The 15,614-nt window shown below is 48.3% G+C and overlaps 1 protein-coding gene across 4 annotated transcripts in view; it reads left to right on the top strand.

Moving 5' to 3' along the window:
- Window positions 1-272: 272 nt before the first annotated feature.
- MYOCD (myocardin) overlaps window positions 273-15,614 on the top strand; it is a 41,852-nt gene continuing 26,510 nt past the window's right edge. The window contains exon 1 of one of the 4 annotated variants that reach the window (XM_073579735.1): window positions 273-607. In XM_073579735.1, coding sequence (XP_073435836.1) covers window positions 553-607 — 55 coding nt within the window. In that variant the 5' untranslated portion in view covers window positions 273-552. Of the gene's footprint in view, window positions 608-6,226; window positions 6,962-7,083; window positions 7,279-10,332; window positions 10,674-15,614 lie in introns of those variants that run through there. The other 3 variants (XM_073579737.1, XM_073579739.1, XM_073579738.1) reach the window with 3 other exon arrangements.

Here is a 15,614-nt window from a genome sequence, read left to right as displayed (position 1 = left end):
AGGGGCTTCCTGCTGTATACAGGGGCTACCTGCTGTATAGAGGGGCTGCCTGCTGTATATAGAGGGTCTGCCTGCTGTATATAGAGGGTCTACCTGCTGTATAGAGGGTCTTCCTGCTGTATAGAGGGTCTTCCTGCTGTATATAGAGGGTCTACCTGCTGTATAGAGGGGCTTCCTGCTGTATAGAGGGTCTTCCTGCTGTATAGAGGGGCTGCCTGCTGTATAGAGGGGCTGCCTGCTGTATAGAGGGGCTGCCTGCTGCATAGAGGGGCTGCCGCTGCTGGGGATGACAGCTCCCCAGTGATGACATCAGCAGGGGATCACAGAGGAGGAGGAGGAGGACGCGGCTTCATTAAAGCCTCGGAGCCCCGGAGCCGCATTTGCTCTTGTGTCAGTGCTGGATGGGACCAATTCCTGGGCGCTCCGCAGCGTTAGCAGCGCCGCCGGCTCCGGGACTGGATGCTGCGCCGGGGGCGTCTCTGCTGCTGCTGCCGGACTCGTGTGTGACTCGGGACTTGTAATAAGCGGATCATCCTCCTCATCATCCTCACCATGACTCTGCTGGGATGTGAGCAGTCCCTGCTGATCCGGAGCAAATTCAGATCAGGTGAGGAGTCCGGAGCAGAGACGGGATGTAGCAGAGCCAAGCGGGTCACTCACTCCGGGATGTAGCAGAACCGAGCGGGTCACTCGCTCCAGGATGTAGCAGAACCGAGCGGGTCACTCGCTCCGGGATGTAGCAGAGCCGAGCGTGTCACTCGCTCCGGGATGTAGCAGAACCGAGCAGGTCACTCGCTCCGGGATGTAGCAGAAACGAGCGGGTCACTCACTCCGGGATGTAGCAGAACCGAGCGGGTCACTCGCTCCGGGATGTAGCAGAGCCGAGCGGGTCACTCACTCCGGGATGTAGCAGAACCGAGCAGGTCACTCGCTCCAGGATGTAGCAGAACCGAGCGGGTCACTCGCTCCGGGATGTAGCAGAACCGAGCGGGTCACTCGCTCCGGGATGTAGCAGAACAGAGCGGGTCACTCGCTCCGGGATGTAGCAGAACCGAGCGGGTCACTCACTCCGGGATGTAGCAGAACCGAGCGGGTCACTCTCTCCCGGATGTAGCAGAACCGAGCGGGTCACTCACTCCGGGATGTAGCAGAACCGAGCGGGTCACTCTCTCCGGGATGTAGCAGAACCGAGCGGGTCACTCACTCCGGGATGTAGCAGAACCGAGCTGGTCACTCTCTCCGGGATGTAGCAGAACCGAGCGAGTCACTCTCTCCGGGATGTAGCAGAACCGAGCGGGTCACTCTCTCCGGGATGTAGCAGAACCGAGCGAGTCACTCTCTCCGGGATGTAGCAGAGCCGATCAGATCACTCACTCCAGGATGTAGCCGAACCAGGCAGGTCACTCACTCTGGGATGTAGCAGAGCCAAGCAGGAACCTCAATCCGGGATGTAGCAGAGCCAAGCAGGGCGCTTACTCCGGGATGTAGCAGAACCGAGCAGGTCACTCACTCCGGGATGTAGTCGAACCGAGCAGGTCCCTCTCTCCGTGATGTGGGGGTCTGTGGAGATTATCTATCTGCAGTCCTATGTAAGAGTGAGAGAGATCTACTGGGAAACTCCAAATTATCGCATATTACAAAGTTAGGTGTGCTACATCTGACAAATTCAGCCCTGCTAGACATGTCATAGACAGCTCTGCTACACCTGCCAGCCTTGGTATACCTGACAAACTCAGGTCTGCTACATCTGACATAGTCAGCCCTGCTAAATCTGAAATAGTCGTCCCTGCTACATCGGACAAACTAAGCCCTACCATCTCTGACATGGTCATCTCTACTACATTTGACAAACTCAGCCCTGCTACATCTGGCATAGTATACTCTTTTTTACATCTGAAATAGTCAACACTGCTACATCTGACAAACTCAGCCATGCTACATCTGACATAGCTCTGCTACCCTTGACAAACTCCGTACTGCTACGTCTGGCAAACTCAACCCTGCTACATCTGACAAAATATAACAGCTCTGCTACATTTGACAAAGTCAGCACTACTACATTTGACAAAGTCAGCTCTGCTGCATCTGACATAATCAGCCCTGCTACACCAGACATAGTCAGCCCTGCTACACCAGACACAGTCAGCCCTGCTACACCAGACACAGTCAGCCCTGCTACACCTGACACAGTCAGCCCTGCTACACCTGACACAGTCAGCCCTGCTACACTTGACAGAGTCAGCCCTGCTACGCCTGACAGAGTCAGCCCTGCTACGCCTGACAGAGTCAGCCCTGCTACACCTGACACAGTCAGCCCTGCTACACCTGACACAGTCGGCCCTGCTACACTTGAGAGTCAGCTCTGCTACGCCTGACACAGTCAGCCCTGCTACGCCTGACACAGTCAGCCCTGCTACGCCTGAAATAGTCAGCCCTGCTACGCCTGAAATAGTCAGCCCTGCTACACCTGACACAGTCAGCCCTGCTACACCTGACACAGTCAGCCCTGCTACACTTGAGAGTCAGCCCTGCTACGCCTGACACAGTCAGCCCTGCTACGCCTGACACAGTCATCCCTGCTACCCCTGACACAGTCATCCCTGCTACACCTGACACAGTCATCCCTGCTACACCTGACACAGTCATCCCTGCTACACCTGACACAGTCATCCCTGCTACACTTGAGTCAGCCCTGCTACGCCTGACACAGTCAGCCCTGCTACGCCTGACATAGTCATCCCTGCTGCACCTGACACAGTCATCCCTGCTGCACCTGACACAGTCATCCCTGCTGCACCTGACACAGTCATCCCTGCTGCACCTGACACAGTCATCCCTGCTACACCTGACACAGTCATCCCTGCTACACCTGACACAGTCATCCCTGCTACACCTGACACAGTCATCCCTGCTACACCTGACACAGCTCTACTACACTGACAGTCAGCCCTGCTACGCCTGACACAGTCAGCCCTGCTACACCTGAAATAGTCAGCTCTGCTACACCTGACACATCTCTACTACACTGACAGTCATCCCTGCCACACCTGACACAGTCATCCCTGCTACACCTGACACAGTCATCCCTGCTACACCTGACACAGTCATCCCTGCTACACCTGACACAGTCAGCTCTGCTACATCTGACACAGCTATACTACACTGACAGTCATCCCTGCTACACCTGACACAGTCATCCCTGCTACACCTGACACAGTCATCCCTGCTACACCTGACACAGTCATCCCTGCTACACCTGACACAGTCAGCTCTGCTACATCTGACACAGCTATACTACACTGACAGTCAGCCCTGCTACACCTGACACAGTCAGCCCTGCTACACCTGACACAGTCAGCCCTGCTACACCTGACATAGTCAGCGCTGCTACACCTGCCATAGCCCTGAGCCCTGCTACACCTGCCATAGCCCTGCTACACCTGACATAGTCAGCCCTGCTACACCTGACATAGTCAGCCCTGCTACACCTGACATAGTCAGCCCTACTACACCTGACATAGTCAGCCCTGTTACACCTGATACAGGCAACCCTGGTACTCCTGACAGTCAGCTCTGAAACACCTAACATAGTCAGCTCTGCTACACCTAACATAGTTAGCCCTGCTACTCCTGACATAGTCAGCTCTGCTGCATCCGACACAATCCCCAGAAAACACAGCTCTACTACATCTGTCACCAGCTTTGACTTCTTGACAATCACAGTTGCACTTTGACAAAAACTCATCTTTGACATTTATGACTAACTCAACTCTGCTGCATCTTACAACTTCAGCTTCAGTCTCTGACATACCCGGGAGTCCTGTATGTAACCAAAACTCTCAGCCCTAGTACAGCTGACAAATTCAGCTCTGCTGCAGCTGTCAAATTTAATCTCAGTAGCTGTGACCACGTTATCCTTGCTAGAGCTGACAGGTTTTCCAAGCTGACAAGCTCCTCTCCACTAAAGCAGATGAATACGTCTCTGCTGCATCTGACAAATTCACTTATTCTACAACTGAAATACATTTCTCTATCTGATCATCTCTGACCAACTCAGCTCTGCTACAGCTTGTAAAGTCTGCACTGGTGCATCGGACATGACATGTTCAACTCTGCTGCAACTGACTCATTTGTCTCTGCCACAACTTGCAAGTTAAATATTGTTCCACCTGACAAACTCTGCTCTACTAGAGCTTATAAGCAGAGCTGTTACAAGGCTGACAAACTCAGCACCACTACATCTGGCACATTCTAACACACCCAAGCTATTCTCCAAATGACAAACTCCTCTCTACTACAGCTGACCGTCCATGCAAGCAGATGGCAAAATCAGCGGGGAAGCATCTTGCAAATTCATTTATGCCTCGGCTGACAACCTCAGCTCTGCTGTGTCTGACAACCTTTATCCTGGTGTATCTGACAACCTCAGCTCTGCTGTGTCTAACAACCTTTATCCTGGTGTATCTGACAACCTCAGCTCTGCTGTGTCTGACAACCTTTATTTTGGTGTATCTGACAACCTCAGCTCTGCTGTGTCTAACAACCTTTATCCTGGTGTATCTGACAACCTCAGCTCTGCTGTGTCTGACAACCTTTATTTTGGTGTATCTGACAACCTCAGCTCTGCTGTGTCTAACAACCTTTATCCTGGTGTATCTGACAACCTCAGCTCTGCTGTGTCTAACAACCTTTATCCTGGTGTATCTGACAACCTCAGCTCTGCTGTGTCTAACAACCTTTATCCTGGTGTATCTGACAACCTCAGCTCTGCTGTGTCTGACAACCTTTATTTTGGTGTATCTGACAACCTCAGCTCTGCTGTGTCTAACAACCTTTATCCTGGTGTATCTGACAACCTTTATCCTGGTGTATCTGACAACCTCAGCTCTGCTGTGTCTAACAACCTTTATCCTGGTGTATCTGACAACCTCAGCTCTGCTGTGTCTGACAACCTTTATTTTGGTGTATCTGACAACCTCAGCTCTGCTGTGTCTAACAACCTTTATCCTGGTGTATCTGACAACCTTTATCCTGGTGTATCTGACAACCTCAGCACTGCTGTGTCTGACAACCTTTATCCTGGTGTATCTGACAACCTCAGCTCTGCTGTGTCTAACAACCTTTATCCTGGTGTATCTGACAACCTCAGCTCTGCTGTGTCTGACAACCTTTATCCTGGTGTATCTGACAACCTCAGCTCTGCTGTGTCTGACAACCTTTATCCTGGTGTATCTGACAACCTCAGCTCTGCTGTGTCTAACAACCTTTATCCTGGTGTATCTGACAACCTCAGCTCTGCTGTGTCTGACAACCTTTATTTTGGTGTATCTGACAACCTCAGCTCTGCTGTAGCTGTCAATTTCAGTCTTAGTGTATGTGACAAACTCAGCTCTGCTGCAGGTGCGGAGTGGTCGATCCTCTGCGGTTATTATCGGCAATGTGCTTAGATACACTGATATACCACATGCGCTTAGATACATTCCATATCTATATAGTATCTGTGATGTAGTAGTACCGAGTTTGTCAGATGTAGCAGGGCTGAACGTGTTGTTTGGTGACATCACCAAAGTAAACCTAAGACATCCTGGAGCCTACTCCGCTCTGCTACATCTGATCTGATCATCTGTAGCTGTTCTCACCGATAGGCTTAGATACACCCATACTTAGATACACTGTGTAGCAGGAGCGAGTTTGTGGGATGTAGCAGAGCTGTGATTCCAGGGTAAACCTATCACCAACTCAGCACTGCTACATTGGTATCCTTCATTCCAGTTTCCAGTCACTCTGCTAGAGATGTAGCAGAGCTGAACTTTTCATCGAACTGTTCCGCAGTCCCATGTAACGCCAAATTGACAAATTTGGCTCTGCTACACCGCATCCTCATCACTGTGTCCTGATTGGTTGCCTCTGTGTGTACTGACCCTCCCGGATGTCAGAGGTCAAACAATAATCGACCTTTTGTAATTAACCCTTAATCTACCTCTTCCAGAAAGGGCGCCACACCAGTCCTCAGGCTGTCTGGTATTGCAGCCCCATATGCGGCTGAGGTGCAGTACCACACACAACCTGAGGACGGTGGGAGCGCAGTGTCTATCTAATCGCGTCCCTCCATGTGGCACCAATAACCAACTGATCCCAGATTGCTAATTAATCCAATTAATTTGCATAAAATATGATGTAAAAAAATGGCCAAACGTCTCGGGCCCTGGACCTTTATCTTTTTATTTTAGTCCTGGAATGTTCTAAACGTTGGAGAGGTCCCTTATCGGGTCCTGGGGGTCGGTGACAACCATGAAGGTGACGGTGGGATAAGGGGAGCTGTCTGCTGTCACTGACTGCTGCCTGCAACATTAACCATGACCCAGGAGAAGAAATCTCCCAGAGCAACACTGCCCCCTAGTGGCGGAAACGCCTCACTGCAACGCTATCATCTAGGAATTTCTCATTTTGGATGCTGGCCCTTTAAAGATTTGCTTTTTCTGGACTCTTGTCACCCATTAGGGGTGTTCTCTCCAGATGCAGCCAAACTGGTGACAATAATAATCAATGTTGTTTTTCAAAAGTGGACTTCCCCTTTAAATCTCAACATTTAAAGGGCAACTCGATACAAAACTGAAAAATTCAGGAGTGACTGCTGTTAACCTCTGTAACCCCGGACACACCATGAGATATCCAGCTGAGCCCTGCAAATGATCTCCCCTCCAGGAGAAAGAAGCTTGAAAGTCGGCGATGGATTAGTAATGTCTCCTCTGATACATGGAGAAGACATGACGAGTCAATCCTCCAGGGCTGATCGGTCCTATTCCATCAGTGTGGACCAGACATGCCCAATCAATCTGAGGTAGAGGATCGCAGCACAAGATGCACTGCTCAGGTCTACTCTGTGCGCCATGGTGCAGACTGGCAGGAGAGCCCAGGCATGACCTATGGATTAGGAGGAAGATTCATGCTGAAAACTGAGGTGATCCTCATAGTGGAAGCCCCTGAGGGCCATATCCAGGGTCCACATTACTAGATCAGTGCAATGGGCCACAGCGTTTAGGGTTCTGGAGACCCCCTTTAAAAATGACAAAATCATCGCCCGCTGTCCCCCCCATCCCACCCATAAAACCGACGCGTTTTATAGTTTCCCTGATTGCAAAATGTTTCTTATGTGGAAAACATGAAACCTGAGCGGCTGAAGACGAAATGTTCTGGGGTCACTCGGGGGTCTCATAAAATAGCAAAACAGAAACATATCCCCCCTCAAGTCACTCTGTGCCTCATGCATATACTCAGGTAAGCCGGTGCCTCATGTATATACTCTGTGCCTCATGTATATACTCGGGTCACTCTGCCTCATGTATATACTCTGTGCCTCATGTATATACTCGGGTCACTCTGTGCCTCATGTATACACTCAGGTAAGCCTGTGCCTCATGTATATACTCAGGTAAGCCTGTGCCTCATGTATATACTCTGTACCTCATGTATATACTCGGGTCACTCTGCCTCATGTATATACTCTGTGCCTCATGTATATACTCGGGTCAGTCTGTGCCTCATGCATACACTCAGGTAAGCCTGTGCCTCATGTATATACTCGGGTGACTCTGCCTCATGTATACACTCGGGTCACTCTGTACCTCATGTATACACTCAGGTAAGCATGTGCCTCATGTATATACTCGGGTCACTCTGTGCCTCGTGTATATACTCGGGTCACTCTGTGCCTCGTGTATATACTCGGGTCACTCTGTACCTCATGTGTATACTCGGGTCACTCTGTGCCTCATGTATACACTCAGGTAAGTCTGTGCCTCATGTATATACTCGGGTCACTCTGTGCCTCGTGTATATACTCGGGTCACTCTGTACCTCATGTGTATACTCGGGTCACTCTGTGCCTCATGCATACACTCAGGTAAGCCTGTGCCTCATGTATATACTCTGTGCCTCATGTATATACTCGGGTGACTCTGCCTCATGTATACACTCGGGTCACTCTGTACCTCATGTATACACTCAGGTAAGCCTGTGCCTCATGTATATACTCGGGTCACTCTGTGCCTCGTGTATATACTCGGGTCACTCTGTGCCTCGTGTATATACTCGGGTCACTCTGTGCCTCGTGTATATACTCGGGTCACTCTGTGCCTCGTGTATATACTCGGGTCACTCTGTACCTCATGTGTATACTCGGGTCACTCTGTGCCTCATGTATACACTCAGGTAAGCCTGTGCCTCATGTATATACTCGGGTCACTCTGTGCCTCGTGTGTATACTCGGGTCACTCTGTACCTCATGTGTATACTCGGGTCACTCTGTGCCTCATGTATATACTCAGGTAAGCTTGTGCCTCATGTATGTACTCTGTGCCTCATGTATATACTCGGGTCACTCTGCCTCATGTATATACTCTGTGACTCATATATATACTCGGGTCACTCTGTGCCTCATGCATACACTCAGGAAAGCCTGTGCCTCATGTATATACTCTGTGCCTCATGTATATACTCGGGTCACTCTGTGCCTCATGCATACACTCAGGTAAGCCTGTGCCTCATGTATATACTCAGGTAAGCCTGTGCCTCATGTATATACTCTGTGCCTCATGTATATACTCGGGTGACTCTGCCTCATGTATATACTCGGGTCACTCTGTACCTCATGTATACACTCAGGTAAGCCTGTGCCTCATGTATATACTTGGGTCACTCTGTGCCTCGTGTATATACTCGGGTCACTCTGTACCTCATGTGTATACTCGGGTCACCCTGTGCCTCATGTATACATTCAGGTAAGTCTGTGCCTCATGTATATACTCGGGTCACTCTGTGCCTCATGTATACACTCAGGTAAGCCTGTGCCTCATGTATATACTCGGGTCACTCTGTGCCTCATGTATATACTCGGGTCACTCTGTGCCTCAATTATATACTCGGGTCACTCTGTGCCTCATGTATATACTCGGGTCACTCTGTGCCTCATGTATATACTCGGGTCACTCTGTGCCTCATGTATATACTTGGGTCACTCTGTGCCTCATGTATATACTCGGGTCACTCTGTACCTCGTGTATACACTCAGGTAAGCCTGTGCCTCATGTATATACTCGGGTCACTCTGTACCTCATGTATATACTCGGGTCACTCTGTGCCTCATGTATATACTTGGGTCACTCTGTGCCTCATGTATATACTCGGGTCACTCTGTACCTCGTGTATACACTCAGGTAAGCCTGTGCCTCATGTATATACTCGGGTCACTCTGTACCTCATGTATATACTCGGGTCACTCTGTACCTCATGTATATTCTCGGGTCACTCTGTACCTCATGTATATACTCGGGTCACTCTGTGCCTCATGTATATACTCGGGTCACTCTGTGCCTCATGTATATACTCGGGTCACTCTGTGCCTCATGTATATACTCGGGTCACTCTGTGCCTCATGTATATACTCGGGTCACTCTGCGCCTCATGTGAATACTCGGGTCACTCTGTGCCTCATGTATATACTCGGGTCACTCTGTGCCTCGTATATAGTCGGGTCACTCTGCGCCTCATGTATATACTCGGGTCACTCTGTGCCTCATGTGTATACTCGGGTCACTGCGCCTCATGTGTATACTCGGGTCACTCTGCACCCCATGTGTATACTCGGGTCACTCTGCACCTCATGTATATACTCTATGCCTCATGTATATAGTCGGGTCACTCTGTGCCTCATGTATATACTTGGGTCACTCTGTGCCTTGTACATAGTCGGGTCACTCTGCGCCTCATGTGTATACTCGGGTCACTCTGCGCCTCATGTGTATACTCGGGTCACTCTGCACCCCATGTGTATACTCGGGTCACTCTGCACCTCATGTGTATACTCGGGTCACTCTGCGCCTCATGTGTATACTCGGGTCATTCTGTGCCTCATGTATATACTCGGGTCACTCTGCGCCTCATGTGTATACTCGGGTCCCTCTGCGCCTCATGTATATACTCGGGTCACTCTGTGCCTCATGTGTATAGTCGGTTCACTCTGTGCCTCATGTATATACTCGGGTCACTGCGCCTCATGTATATACTCGGGTCACTCTGCGCCTCATGTGTATACTCGGGTCACTCTGTGCCTCATGTATATACTCGGGTCACTGCGCCTCATGTATATACTCGGGTCACTCTGCGCCTCATGTGTATACTCGGGTCCCTCTGCGCCTCATGTGTATACTCGGGTCCCTCTGCGCCTCATGTGTATACTCGGGTCACTCTGTGCCTCATGAATATAGGTTGTAGATTAGATTGTAAGCTCTGCAGGGTAGTAAGCAAGATTTCTCTGCTGGTTTCCTGCCGTTACATTGTGTAAGGACCCGGGCGGCTGTTACAACACAAACCTTCAGCTGTGAGCAGCTCGTCCACATTTCTACATCAGCTTCACTGCTTACTCAACAGCTGAGGGCAGATTCCTGCTCTGCAGGGCGGGCGACCCAGGCCCATCAGAGACCCCCAGGGTCCTGAACACACCGGCTATGCTGGTGCCACCGCCATATGTTTCCAACTTACATCAAAGGGCACAAGACAGGAAGAAAACCCAACATACTGTGCCAAACCCACCGCATCATTTGTGACTACAGCAGCTGCCGCCTGTATACCGCACGTCCTGTGTATATACCATGATGGAGGAAGGGGCCACTAAGGTCTGTTCAGTAATCATTGCCGTATTATGGTAGTTATATTCTTGTACATAGGGGCAGTATTATAGTAGTTATATTCTTGTACATAGGGGCAGTATTATAGTAGTTATATTCTTGTACATAGGGGAAGTATTATAGTAGTTATATTCTTGTACATAGGGGCAGTATTATAGTAGTTATATTCTTGTACATGGGAGCAGTATTATAGTAGTTATATTCTTGTACATAGGAGCAGTATTATAGTAGTTATATTCTTGTATATAGGAGCAGTATTATAGTAGTTATATTCTTGTACATAGGGGCAGTATTATAGTAGTTATATTCTTGTACATAGGGGCAGTATTATAGTAGTTATATTCTTGTACATAGGGGGCAGTATTATAGTAGTTATATTCTTGTACATAGGAGCAGTATTATTGTAGTTATATTCTTGTACATAGGGGCAGTATTATAGTAGTTATATTCTTGTACATGGGAGCAGTATTATAGTAGTTATATTCTTGTATATAGGAGCAGTATTATAGTAGTTATATTCTTGTATATAGGAGCAGTATTATAGTAGTTATATTCTTGTACATAGGGGCAGTATTATAGTAGTTATATTCTTGTATATAGGGGGCAGTATTATAGTAGTTATATTCTTGTACATAGGAGCAGTATTATAGTAGTTATATTCTTGTACATAGGGGCAGTATTATAGTAGTTATATTCTTGTACATAGGGGACAGTATTATAGTAGTTATATTCTTGTACATAGGGGGCAGTATTATAGTCGTTATATTCTTATACATAGGGGCAGTATTATAGTTATATTCTTGCACATAGGAGCAGTATTATAGTAGTTATATTCTTGTACATAGGGGGCAGTATTATACGAAGGTATATTCTTGTACATAGAGTATTGTAGTAGTTATATTCTTGTACATAGGGGACAGTATTATACGAAGGTACTGTATATTCTTGTACATAGGGGCAGTATTGTAGTAGTTATATTCTTGTACATAGGGGCAGTATTATAGTTATATTCTTGTACATAGGGGCAGTATTATAGTAGTTATATTCTTGTACATAGGGGGCAGTATTATACGAAGGTATATTCTTGTACATAGGGGCAGTATTGTAGTAGTTATATTCTTGTACATAGGAGCAGTATTATAGAATTTATATTCTTGTACATAGGAGTATTATAGTAGTTATATTCTTGTATATAGGGGGCAGTATTATAGTAGTTATATTCTTGTACATAGGGGGCAGTATTATAGAAGTTATATTCTTGTACATAGGAGGCAGTATTATAGTAGTTATATTCTTGTACATAGGAGCAGTATTATAGTAGTTATATTCTTGTACATAGGAGCAGTATTATAGTAGTTATATTCTTGTACATAGGGGGCAGTATTATAGTAGTTATATTCTTGTACATAGGAGCAGTATTATAGTAGTTATATTCTTGTACATAGGAGCAGTATTATAGTAGTTATATTCTTGTACATAGGGGGCAGTATTATAGTAGTTATATTCTTGTACATAGGGAGCAGTATTATAGTAGTTATATTCTTGTACATAGGGGCAGTATTATAGTAGTTATATTCTTGTACATAGGGAGCAGTATTATAGTAGTTATATTCTTGTACATAGGGGCAGTATTATAGTAGTTATATTCTTGTACATAGGGGCAGTATTATAGTAGTTATATTCTTGTACATAGGAGCAGTATTATTGTAGTGTAGGGATTCTACTCGCTTAGGTGCGACGGGAGACAGTCAGGAGGCAGGTTCCCTTGACGTTCATGTGGTCTATTACGTCACAAACCAAACAGCATGTCACCAAAATAAACAGCCTTCAGTTCAGGCGACAAAATAACATCAAAATGTCCTTTCCTTCAGGCTCAGTCCGCGAGCCTCAGCACACACAGGAGGTGTATACCCCCCTCACATACAGCTCTCTTGTTCATGAGCAGGCCACATTATAAGGGTGTAGCCATACCCACGAACCCAGCAGCTGACTGGTCACATGACTGTGACCTCACCACAGGTCCTTCAAAATAATAATAATACAGCTATATTTGTAATGCCTTACATTATGGAGACAAGCCATTTATGAGACACATATCTCCCATCGATTACACGACCCTTAGCCCTGCCACATACCTCCCCCCTCTGCCTAAAGCCATGGGGCTTGGCACTTTCACCTACCAGGCAAGGGATTCTGGAGAGGGCATCGGCATTCCCATGTAGCTTAACGGCCCTATGCTCTACATGGAAGCTGAAGTCTTGTAGGGCTAAGAACCAGCGGGTGACCGTAGCATTCTTACCCTTTGTTTCCCTCATCCACCTGAGTGGGGCATGGTCGGATGTTAATCTAAACTTCCGTCCCACCAGGTAGTACGGTAATGTATCCACTGCCCATTTTATGGCCAAACACTCCTTCTCTACAACTGAGTAATTTCTCTCACAAGAAGTCAACTTCCTACTCAAGTAGAGAACAGGATGCTCCTCCCCACGTATCTCTTGGGAAAGGACTGCTCCTATCCCGACATCTGAGGCATCTGTCTGGAGGACAAATTCACGTTTAAAGTCTGGGGCCACCAAAACGGGTTGCTTACAAAGAGCTCCCTTCATTTCTTGGAAGGCTGACTCTGCTTCTTCGGACCAGCTGACCATCACTGACTTTGTCCCCTTAAGCAGATCAGTTAGAGGTGCAGCCATTGTGGTGAAGTTTGGGATGAACCTCCTGTAATATCCCACAATCCCCAGGAAGGCTTTAACTTGCTTCTTTGACAGAGGCCTCGGCCATGTTTGAATTGCCTCCACTTTATTAATTTGAGGTTTGATCTCGCCACGCCCCACTACATATCTGAGGTACTTGGCTTCTTCTTTACCCAAGGCACACTTCTTTGGGTTAATTGTAAACCCCGACACTCTTAGCGCATCAAACGCTGCTTGAACCTTTTCCAGGTGAGTCTCCCAGTTCGGGGTAAAGATGATGATATCATCCAGGTACGCGGCAGCGTATAGTTTGAGGCGCAAGGATTCTATCCATAGCCCTCTGGAATGTTGCCGGATCTCCCTGCAGGCCAAACGGCATCCGGACATACTGGAAGCACCCGTCTGGTATGGAAAATGCCATCTTCTCCTTGGTTTCCTGTGCCATAGGGAACTGCCAGTATCCCTTTGTCAGATCCAAGGTGGTTATGTATGTGGCAGGTCCAAGTCTCTCGATGAGCTCATCAACGCGTGGCATGGGATAAGCGTCGAACTTGGAGACCTCATTCAGCTTCCGGTAATCGTTGCAGAACCTCCATTCACCATCAGGTTTTGGGACCAGGACAATCGGGCTCGACCAGCCGCTCTTGGATTCCTCAATGACCCCGAGCTTTAACATACGCTGCACCTCCTTGGAGGTTACATCTCGCCGGGCCTCAGGAATACGATACAGTTTCACGTTCACCCGCACATGTGGCTTGGTCAGAACTTCGTGCTCCACCACCTTCGTGCACCCCGGCAACTCTGAAAACAGGTCCCTGTTTTTCTGGTGTAACTCCCGGCACTGCTGTTTCTGGGCCTTCGATAGTGTCTCCGCTATGGTAACCGCTCCAACCTCCCCTTCTAGGTTGCCTAGCAAGCACGGAGTTACCGCTGGCTCTCTATCTTGCCACAGCTTGATGAGGTTGACATGGTAAACCTGGTATGGCTTCCGTCTTCTGGGTCTGTGGATCTTGTAGTTTACATCTCCCAGCTTCTCCACCACCTCATATGGCCCTTGCCACTTGGCCAAGAACTTACTCTCCACCATCGGGATTAGCACGAGAACTCGGTCTCCCGGATTGAACGGCCTCTCTCTGGCTGACTGGTTGTAGACCCTGGCCTGAGCCTCTTGTGCCTGGCGGAGATGTTCTTTAACAATGGGCAACAACTTCGCATCCCTCTTCTGCATCAGTGCCACATGCTCAATGACGCTTCTGTGGGGCGTGACTTCGGCTTCCCAGGTTTCCTTGGCTATATCTAGGAGACCTCGTGGATGTCGGCCATACAGAAGCTCGAAGGGCGAGAACCCCATGGAGGCCTGGGGGACTTCACGGATTGAAAACAGCAAATACGGTAAGAGACAATCCCAGTCTCTACCATCTTTCTCTGTGACTTTTCTCAGCATGCTCTTCAGTGTCTTGTTAAACCTCTCAACAAGGCCATCTGACTGTGGATGGTACACTGAAGTCCTCAACTGGGAGATTTGCAAGACTCTGCACAATTCCCTCATCACCTTGCTCATAAAAGGGGTCCCCTGGTCGGCCAGCATCTCCTTCGGCAAACCCGTCTGGGAAAACACATGGACCAGCTCGCGGGCTATACTCTTCGTGGAGGAGTTTCTCAGGGGAATGGCCTCAAGATAGCGTGTGGCATAGTCCAGGATAACTAATATATACTGATGGCCCTGAGCTGATTTAACTAAGGGACCGACCAAGTCCACGTCAATTCGCTCAAATGGCACCTCAATAATGGGCAGTGGCACAAGAGGGTTCCGAAAATGAGATGTGGGGGCAGTTAACTGACATGTCGGGCAGGACCTGCAATAGTTTGCTATTTCCCGGTGACACCAAGGCCAATAGAACCTCTGTACAATCCGTTCCTGCGTTTTTTCCACCCCCAGGTGTCCCCCCAAGATGTGTGAATGGGCGATGTCCAAAACTTTCCGTCTATAGGGGCCTGGTACTATTAACTTCTCTACCACCTCCTCCCTTATTTTCGTGACCCGGTACAACACTTCCCCACTCAACATAAAATAGGGAAACCTTGAGTCTGCTCCCGGCTCTTGTGCAACCCCATTAATGACGGTGACATTGTTAAAGGCTTCCCTCAGCGTGGGGTCCCTATGTTGAGCAGTCCCAAAATTCTCCCCGGCCACCCCTAACTCCGGGATGTCAGGGACAGGGGACCCTTCCTCTTC

The sequence above is a fragment of the Dendrobates tinctorius genome, unplaced genomic scaffold, assembly GCF_039654945.1.
Source record: "Dendrobates tinctorius isolate UK_male_01 unplaced genomic scaffold, ASM3965494v1 ptg000063l, whole genome shotgun sequence".
Classification (NCBI taxonomy): Eukaryota; Metazoa; Chordata; class Amphibia; order Anura; family Dendrobatidae; genus Dendrobates; species Dendrobates tinctorius.
This window is presented reverse-complemented; position numbering and strand designations above follow the sequence as displayed.